General features: G+C 39.5%; 1 protein-coding gene across 3 annotated transcripts in view; it reads left to right on the top strand.

The window, feature by feature from the left end:
- The first annotated feature begins 3,005 nt into the window (after nt 1-3,005).
- The window catches only part of LOC110982475 (uncharacterized), a 64,839-nt gene continuing 57,376 nt past the window's right edge, over nt 3,006-10,468 (top strand). Inside the window, exons 1-2 of one of the 3 annotated variants that reach the window (XM_022240888.2) lie at nt 3,006-3,161; nt 4,586-4,885. In XM_022240888.2, coding sequence (XP_022096580.2) covers nt 4,671-4,885 — 215 coding nt within the window. In that variant the 5' untranslated portion in view covers nt 3,006-3,161; nt 4,586-4,670. Of the gene's footprint in view, nt 3,162-4,582; nt 4,886-8,056; nt 8,354-10,468 lie in introns of those variants that run through there. The other 2 variants (XM_022240889.2, XM_022240892.2) reach the window with 2 other exon arrangements.

Genomic DNA, 10,468 nt, shown 5'->3' with positions numbered 1-10,468 from the left:
TACGATGCTCACAAAATCGTCATCGGCGCTTCAAAGAGTGTTGCTAGTTGAGACAGGCCCTACTTTTGTAAGTGAACGCACCTATGGCTGAGCTCATTGCATGCGACCTATGAATATGCTAAATGAATGTTACGTCAGCCATCAAACCTTTATATTTCAATTAAAGCATTGCAAAATTCATTCCAGAAAGGCCAACATGGCATGTCGAGAATTTTTTGCACGACATACATGTATTTAGGCCTAACTAGAGTCGACGCAACAGGTACCATGAAATGTGTACTTTTGGGCTTAATTATGTCAACAGGGAAAACAGATTAAGTATGCTAAATAAAAAGATGTAAGTTTTGATTTAAAAACTGCCAAAGGTTAACGCTAACTTGACTAGCCTTTTATTCATCTTGCTTTTGAGACATTTTGTGATTACATGTAATTCTAATAGCACATATTGAAGTCACGAGTAGCATATTATACTTTTGGAAAGTAAATTCTTAATCCATACATACAGACAGCAGTAGGTATCAGAGTTTCTATCCAAGAGATGTTTAGTGTGCTGTACATTTCATCCAAACACACAAAGTGAGTGCACCAAAAAAGAGTGCTTTTCTTTCTCTGTTTGCAGCCTGTCATTCAAAACAAGGCTAAAGAGCGCAAGTTCTGATGTTTTCACAATTGATCTCCCCCACGTTTCATATTTCAAAGAAATGCAAAAATTAAAAAAGAAAGTTTGTCGTCAGGAAGCTCCGGCAGTTAAGGGTGATGAAATCTATGAAGTTAGCATTGCTCAGATGTAAAATGCATTATTGGTATGAGTTTCCAGATAATAGCCTGTAAGTCTCCTGCCTGGTTTTGGAATGGTGGGTAACATTTGCCATGCAATGTTTTGCGGTAGGCCTATGTAAAATTAGTTCGCAACGTTAAGTTAGGGTGAAGCTGTAGATCAGTTTTGTCATGTTGTTACAGATTTTTTAAACAATCACTGGAATATTGATGCAGTGGTTACAATTTGAAAATGTGGTTTTGTGTGTGTTTGAAAAGTTCAATATTCTAATGTCCTTATGTATTTGCACAATCACCAAAATACATGTATTCGATTAGAACTGTTGATGTCATACAAACTTTGCAAAAAAATTCATTAGGATGCAAACGTTAGGCCTTTTAACTTTTAAAATTTGTATGCTTTATGTCACTCAGTAGCAGATTTTTTATGTCTTAGTAAAACATTCCCGTTGTGAAATTGGCCTACTCGAAATCTGACGTTTCAAATTTCGTTAGTCCGTAGTTTTATCTCCAAATGGACAATTTGTTTTTTAGAATACCAATAAAATTGACTGTGCCTAAGGTAATTGTGTAATTTTAGCTGACGCTGTGAATGTCTGTAAATAATTTCCCAGTGTAGCGTCAAAGGAAAATATTGCATTTTTATAAGCCAGTCCTTAGAGACTTTTCTGCTGATGTTGGTGTTTGTTTCTTTGTTTTTGGTTTGCTTGTTTTTTGACACCTGATGTACGAAAATTCATCTACATAGAAAGTGGTGCGCCGCAGGGTACTGTATTGGGACCTCACTTGCTTCTTGTATTAATTAATGACATCTGCAAATCAGTGAAGGCTAACACCACGCCTGTTTTTGCTGATGACTACATGGTCTATCGAGAAATCCTGTCGCCAGTAGATGAGTAATTATTCCGGAAAGATCTTGATGTTTCCCTGAGAGGGCGCAAACGAGGGAGGTGAAATTTAATTTCAACAAGTGTACCGTTATACGTATTGTTAGAAATTAAAAGGAATCCTGCCAATACAAACTACAATTTTTAGGAGTCAATCTTGAAGACCAAATTGTAATCACCTGCCTTAGCATAATTATCCAAACTAACCTCAGCTGAAACAGTCAAACTGTACATTCTGCAGTAAAGGCCACCCGCATCCTACACCTTCATTAATTAAAAGGAATTTTTACTCTGCCAGCATGGAGTCTGGACACCATAGAAAAACGTCAATTTCCCGACAAAGTGAGCAGAGGGGTGCTGCACAATTTGTGTGCAACAACTACTCCAGGAAGAGCAGTGTAACTGCTATGCTGAAGATGGCAAATAAATCGACTCACTTAGGCCTTCCTCCATGCTAATCAAACTAGATGTCTGTTTACCAAAAATATCTGGATTGCGTAGAGGAAACAACTCCCAACTCTCTGAAACTGCAGTCATCATTTCATTTCATTTCATATTGGTTTATTAAAAATCCATTTTCGCAGTTAAAAAAGATGAATTACAATGGATTTAACAATCAAATAATAAAAAAGATTAAGATGGAAATGGAAATGGAGCAGACTTTAATTACCAAAAATTTAGAGAGTTAACTTCATTAATTTAAATTAAGCCACCCTCCAAGGCCTCCTCGTGAGACTCTCAATCGATATATGCAAGAGGACAACTGCCAAGTACAAACTTAGTAAGTCCAAAAATTGGACGTACACTTGGGTACCATTCTAAAGCTAGATGAGGGCTGGGACACGCCCCGATCAGCTTTCAGTTTCTCGGTCGCGTATGTTTTTGTTTTGTTTTTTCAACACAGCTGTCTCGGGATCACCATATAATTTCCTGTAGTAAAATTGCATTATTGCTAAACTTGAAGTTGAGAGGACACTAATCTTCATCAGCAGTGTAGCTAGGGTGCGCACCAGCAGCTTATGGCGGGGAACCAGCTTTCAGTGGTGTGGTTTTTGGGGGAGGGTCAATATCCATTCACCTTTTTTTTTAGTGGGGGGCACCTGGGGGCGGGGGATCACCGGGAATTTGTGGAGGGGTACATACCCCCAGGACCCCTCCCCCGTGACTACGCCACTGGTCTCCGTACCACGTGGAAGCTTCTCCTGTCGAAATATCGAACTTAACTTCCCTTTGAAAAAATATCTTCCAGAACACAATCATAGCGTCTGTCCAGGCCGATTTTCCCTAACGCGTTGGCCGGTACCTCGAGAAAAAATGCTCCGCAAGAGGGCGGCCTGCAAGGAAGCCAGCTGAGGGTAAGTTGGTACGCACGTTCATTGTCGACCAAAGTGTCACGATCAAACAATGTCAAAGACGTGTGGGCCTATTGTGTGCTGTTGTTTGTCACTGTTAGTGTCGATTGGGAAAGGGTAACTTCAGCTGTTCCCCGGAGTACCGGTAAGTCAGATTTACCGTTATTGACTGTGTTTAGTGGCCAAAGTTTTGCGGACTGAATGTTATGCCTCACAAATGCCATTTTGGCAATTTGGGGTGGTTGGAAAATATTAATTTTGGGAGGAATTGCCGTTGATCCCCTCATGGCAATGTTAAGTTTGTTCTGTTGCCGGCCATTTCGGATTTCCCAGTGAGCAGCTGGGGTTTCCCAAGATGGGGAAATCCCCTTCTGGATTCCTTATGCCGTCATTGCAAAGTGTCATTGACAGCGACAGTGACGTTTATAGAGCCTTGACAGACTGACATGTAGGCAGTGGTAGGACTAGCATTTGTACACAGCCTACTGGGGGCAATGTTGTAATAATAATAATAATAATGAATAATAAACAAACACAGGGTGACAGTTCTTACACCTGGTAGGTATCTTCTTCTCACTTGTGCATGTTTGCCCAAATTTGCCTACATTTGCCTACATAATGTACCCCCAGAACTGTGGGGTCCAATGTCGGACCCCACAGTTCTGGGGGTATACATATTGGAGGGAAGCTTTCAGAAGTGATCCACTCACTCCAGTATTTCTAAAAGGCAATGGATTCATATTCAAAGACAGTAAGAAACTTGCTTTAAAATTTAGCAGAGAATATTACGGTTGTCCACAATGTTATGTGCAAGTACATGTAGAGTGTGATTTTTTTTAATCTGTTTCAATTCCCTTCCTCTCTTAAACTGAAGTGTGTAAAAAGCCCCAAAACGTAACCACACCCCTCAGAAAGGTCATCGAATTAAAGGTTACATGGAAAAATGTGAATTCATTTAGGCTCAATTTTGGTTTTGGATCTGCCCATGGCTGAGCATCATGACTAATGAGCTTAGAAGTCCTTTTATATTTGATCCACAACCTTAAATATACCGACCAGTAATAAAAATGTAAAACAAATCAAGTGTTTTAAATTTGCAGTGAAAGATTTTAAAATGACACTGGAAATTGGCCCAAAATCAGATGGAGAGTCTCCTAATGTAATGGTGCTATACATCTTTATGTTGACAAATCCCCAAGTTATTCAGTGATTTTCTTTTGAAGTTAAAAGATATTATAAATCATCTTAATCTGCATTCCCTCTTTTTTGTTTTTCTAAAATTCTTTTCGAATTTTTGGGCCATTTTTGAAAAGGTTTTATGGCTCTTCCACATGTACATGTAAAGGTGTCAAAGGAAGTTTTACTCAAAACTTTTAAACAGGTCACGTAATTGGGAAATCCCAGATTAATGAACAGGGACACTGTGTACTCGAAACTCACCCAAATTCTGCTTTCTGTACAGTCTGGGCTTAAATAATTTTATCATCATAGTGTAAGAGCCAAAAAATAAAGTATTAACAGAGTGTGTTAGCTTTAACCTTGATCGTGCATGTATTTTTTGATTAGCAGAAATGTAAGTGGTGCTGGAGAAAATATATGCGTACTATACCTTCATGTACATGTACGCACATGGGCATGTCCATCAAGTCTGTAGATGGAATACTGGACGAGTAATTCCTGGGACCCCAGTAGTGAGCAGAGTGACCGGTCAGTCCCCGTCCATCACGCTGCTCTGGATTCCTGGCTGGTACCTGGCAAGTGCAAACACCAGCGCTGTGTAGATGGCGTGGACCGGCCAGTAACCATGGCAACCGGTGCCAACAGTCATCAACAGAGAAGTGCAATGAGTTTAATGGAAGACACCTCTGGGTAAGCTCATGTCCTGTTTAAAGTACTTGTAGGGGCGAGTCCAGTTCTAGACTTTAGGTCAACCACTGATCAATTGCTTTTTAAAAGTACAGCCCATCAGTTTTTATTATGTGCATGATGTTCCTTTGAGGTAACAAAATTACTCAACCTCTGAGCTGTAATGACTGGAGTCAGTAACTCGACTCAAGTCACATTTTTTCCCAACTTGACTCGAGTCCCAATCAGTGAATGACTTAATTTGAGTCACTGCAAACAAACGATTTAACTTAACACCGGTCTTTCATCAGAAGACCCCATTCAAGTGAAAGTTAATAAGACTCGAGTCCAAGACATAATAAGCAAACTTCTTTGCCAAAAAAAAAAAGATTTGCAGTGACTTACACTGTACATGTACAGTGGTGGTTATTAATACTCTTGTCATGTGTCACTATCTTGAAGAGTAAGGTTATGATGTGACCACATGTAGAAACCCAGATGTGAATTTTTAAAAATGCCAAATAGGATTTTCCTTCTTGTTTGTGTTTATAGTTTTGTATTCAAATATTAGTGACTCAAATTGACTCGAGCTAAATACCTGACTCGACTCGACTTTTTTTTGCCTTGACCTGACTCAAGTCACTGCGTTAAATGACTCAGCTCAAGTCGCAAAAAGCAGTGGCTTGTTACAACTCTTCTAAAATCTGAAGAAGGGTGCCAAAGAACAAACCTGAAGAAGTTTCAGGTCAGTGAATGCTGCGTAATTCCGAGAAAACAATATTGCATTGGTAAGATTTCGATAAATTTCAGATCAAGTGTTGCTGAGTCATGTTTGAATTTGAGTCACATTTTCGTGTCTAGCTTTGAACCCACAAATTAGAGTAACTGCACATGTGTGTGTTTAGAAGCTTGGGTATGCTTCCAACGGCAATTTTCCTTAAATGTATCTGTAGACGGATCATTGGAAATGGTCTTCTTTCATTGTTTTCTTTAAATTGACGGTTTGCTCGAAAGGATAATTCCACAGGGAATTTAGTCCCATAACCTTCTTTAAACCAAGTATGTTTTTCAACAATAATTTCATTAGTTACTTTTTGGATAACTGCAAATGATGGACTGTACTAAGTGTGCTTATAGCCACATTCAGTGACCTGAGTCGAACTATTTTGTAAAATCTGATTGTTCCTCGCCATTTGCCGCTGGCTGCATTTCTTGCAGAATTGAGGGCCAATGACATCTCGCTTTATTACTTTCTTGTGAATGATATTTTCTGTACTGATGAATGAAATCAGCTATTGATCTGATAGCCAGAGATGCGACGTTACCCCCCGGGCCTGGTTCCAAATGGTTGACTCTATGGTTCAAACCATCCTGGGTTCAGCTGACATCGTTCAAACTACATGTACATGTACATGTAGCAATAGTCATCGCTCAAGCTTGCAGGGGCGAATCCAGGAATTTTTTTACGGGGGGTTGGGATTTAGACCTGATTTAGGCCAGTTTGTGTCTGATTGTCATATAGATGAACACATGTATAGGTAATGCATTACATTGCTATTGATGTACAACCCCAACAGAATGTTATCAGTTTTATTGTTACTACCGTATAATTAATTGTTTTTTAAAGTTAATATTTAACTTTTATTTACTACAATATGTATTCATTTCAATGGTGTCAGAGTTGGGGCATTGACCTTCCCAAACTCCCGACCCCCTTGGTCGGTGCCTGGTTTGCTCCACAGTGTGGCATCAGAGTGGCCCTAAGCTTGACCCCACCTCACATGATGGAATAATTGTCCATGTGGATGCAGTCCACTTTATGCCGGACAACATCTTAAGATGCAGGGATTCCCTGTATCGAAACATGGAGGACGTTTAGCACAGCACATCCTGTGAATTTTGTGTACTGTACCATGTCTATGTTATTGGCACGCAAACCTGACTGATTCTAATCAAGTTTTCACCCGCACACAAGACTTGAAATCGTGCGTGGAGGTTGAGCATACTTCAAGTGGCCGTAGGCCACGGCCTTGCATTGAAGCAAATACCACTTCTTGGCAGTCGCCGAGTTTCGAAAAAACAATGATGCAGTGAGAAATGTCACGTAAATCTAGAAAAACATTGACCAGTGGTCAGCATTGATAAAATCCCACATCATAAAGGACTGTGGAACTGACAGTACTTGTATCTTGTCATTTAAAATTTGAATTTATTTTGTTATTTTTGATTGGGGGGGTGCCAAAATTAATAAAACTAATGACATGGACTAACACCTTTGTGCATGTGGTTTTATTGTGGTTCACCAGTGTCTCACCCACTTTATTCATATGGTCAGTTTTACATGTCATAAGATAATGTACATGTACATGTACAACAGCTGAAAATATTCAAAACCATGCTCAATATTTAAGTACATTAAGTGATGTACTTCATGCAGACTTTTTGTCGTGTTGTTTGTGAAACTTTTTAAGTGGCCAGCTTTCAACCAATTTTACACAATTTCATACCAGGGTAAAAAAAAAATCAAATTGTTTATCAAGTTGTGCAAAACTTGCTAGGCTAGCCAATTTTTTTTTTTCAAAAAAAGCAAAAGTGTTCATGAAGGATCACAGGCAGCATCTCAATTTATAAAAGCATCTGTCTAACATTTTAAATCTTTATCTTTTTTCCCCTAAATGATATCTCATGTAATTACCAAATACAATTACACACTCCAGGTAGTGTTCATTAAAACAGTAGTCTTGGCAAAAATAGCACAATGTGTTTACAGATTTTTGATCTGTTTCTGACTTTTTACATTTTTGAAGTACTGGTAAGAATTGTTTGATTTTTTTTCTGTTTTTTCTACTTCAGAAAAATGTTGTCTACTTTGGAAAATTGTAAAACTGTTTGCCAGGATTTTGAAATGATTGACATTGTTGAGAGTTGAGGTTTTGAACAACCCTGGGAATGCTGTTAACATGCTACCGGTTATTGTGTACAGTATCAGAATATGCTGTGCATGTATTACATACACCAGTTGAAGGCTCTCCCCACAGGCCACAGGTCAATAAAAAGGAATGTCCCATGCTAATTTCTTTGTCACACATGGATAGAATACAATAGTCTCTCATGGCTCATTGATCCAGCACAACCTTGGATCCTCTATGGTAATCTTTTCACTTTCACTGATGCATACAGGTATTTGTCTGTCTTGAAAAGGCTGGGTTTCTTTTTGTTTGATGATCTCTTATGATTTCCACTGTAGTTGTGTACCTTATGTAGAGGCCTGCATGTAAGTGCATGTGCCTGTATGGACATTGTACATGTGGCTGGGATAGTTAATGTGCATTACACAGCGACAGAACTTAAATCTAGTGTACACAGTGTGCATGATCAGGGTGTGTGCAAAATAATCCATCTGACTTCTTCCTGTGAGGACAAGGACTGAATAGATGGTTGAACGTTGTATTCACTGTACCCTTGTGGAATCAACAATACATTCATGTCCAGGTAAGAACTAATGAGTTCCATGTACGTGTTCTTTGTTCCTCACCTGTCTGGAAAAAGTGGACAGGTGGGAGGAACGTTTAGACAAGCGTACCGATGATAAACTTGATTCCAGGTGTGTGTGAGAAGGGATGTAGTCCATGTGAGAAAAAAATTGAGGGAAAACTCAGTCCATTGGAGAAAATGTGTTTCCATCAGCTTGGTCCTGTGGAAGGACCTGTGAGTGGCAGACACGCCCACTTGATATAAACTATGAAAGTCCTGGCTTGTTCCACTACAAAGAGATCGGTAAACCAAAAAAATCAAAACTCCTGATGCTGTGATATTGAGCACCTTCATGTACTTGTACATGTACTTTCCAGAAACTTTTAATTTGCTCAGCAAAAAGGAGTCGCATGTCGCCAGAGCCACTTTTGAGTAAAGGCCTTTGAAAGAATCTTGCACAGTGTGCAATCGGAATCTTCTACATTTTAATTAATAACACCTACACAATGTCCATTTTCATCATACCAAACTGAGTGACGCATCAAAAGAAAGAGCTCAAATTCTTCAATCTAATACAAAGTAAAACACAAAAGTGACCCCCCCCGGGACTTGGGTCACATTTTGTTTATTCAATGAATTTCCCTTCCCTCTAGATTCTAGTTCATTGTGTACATCATGGGATGATGTGTATGTACATTTACATTGTGCCATGCACAATTTTGGTCTCTTTGTTTTATTTGCTTATTTTATTGGAATGGGGTGACGTAAGTGAAATTTGGATTTCGTTCTGTGAGACAAGTTTTGTAAATGAGTTGGTTGCAGGATGTTGGAAATCAGGAATTATTAGTCAAACATGAATGGGATTAAATGTTTTTTTAAACAACACTGTTTGATACATGCAAACAACAGTAAATCCAGTTGTGACTGGTACTGGTAGAATGGTTGAAGAAGCCAAACAATCAGCCAACTGGAGATTCAGAAGTGAAACCTGATGAATTGATTTTCCTATTTGTCTATCCAGCTGTTTCATTGTCTGTCTTGTGCGACATTCTGATTGGTCTGCACTGCAGACTGCATTCTTGACCGCACGACCACATCCATGACTGTCTAACCACACCTGAGTGTGCTACTGCGTATGGTGCACACTATGGTACACATACCAGGGGAAACATTTAATTAATTGAGCAGTGACAGACATCATTAGAGCCTACAAATCACGAAGCCCAGTACAAACTTATGAAATGTCTGGTGTGTCCTCAAATTTTGCAAAGCTTTACCAAGTTTCTTAGGCTTTTGTCGACCCAAAGAATACGATTATCGGTTCTTGGTTAGCTTTTGTAATACGCTGTTGGCTGAGTCTGCCTGTAAGTTTGTTTGACTGATTACATGTATTTGTTTAAGTTTTGGTTTTAACCCCTTCGCGCTGGGACACGGCAAGACGCGCCGTAAAAATTGAGATCCTAAGCCCGCTTTCCAGCTATTATTCTCGGCCCACGCTCGAGCGAACACGGTGAAAGAAGGCAGGCCCTGGCTCTTGTATATATGGTAATCAGCCTTTGTGTGTAGCCCAGAAATGGAAAGACCGCAAAAAGGCAATGGGAACGTGGAAGCATGAGTAGAGCCGCATGCCACCGAAAATCAGCCTTTTCACCGTGTAATTCAAAGCGTGCAGAGCCACAAACCGAGAATTTGCGGTTTGGCAGGTGGCCTTCGTGGCCAAGTGAGGCTGGAATTCTTGGAGTCGGCTTTCGGAAAGAATTTCCCGTCATCAAGGGGTTAATACAGTTTTAACAAATTTAAAAAAATTGTCATTTTTTACACTGATTGATGTACATGTACATGTATGTGCATGTACTATCAACTGAATACATGTATGTACGTGGTATCAGTTCTCCACAGTGCTTGTTGTTTGCATTGGAAGAACAATTTCACAAGCTGCAGGTGCACTGTGTTTATTATTTTGAGTAGTTTGACATATGCAGTTATTCACAGCACAGGTGCCTTGTCTTGAATTTCCAGTGAAACAAAACACCTGTTCCTCTGAAACATACTGAAATATACTGGGCATTGATTCTGGAAATTCTACAGAGTGGCTGTAGAAATTCTGTGCTTGCTAACAGCAGGAGAATGTAC

The sequence above is a fragment of the Acanthaster planci genome, linkage group LG13, assembly GCF_054643075.1.
Source record: "Acanthaster planci isolate LZ-2023a linkage group LG13, COTS_SCS, whole genome shotgun sequence".
Lineage (NCBI taxonomy): Eukaryota > Metazoa > Echinodermata > Asteroidea > Valvatida > Acanthasteridae > Acanthaster > Acanthaster planci.
This window is presented reverse-complemented; position numbering and strand designations above follow the sequence as displayed.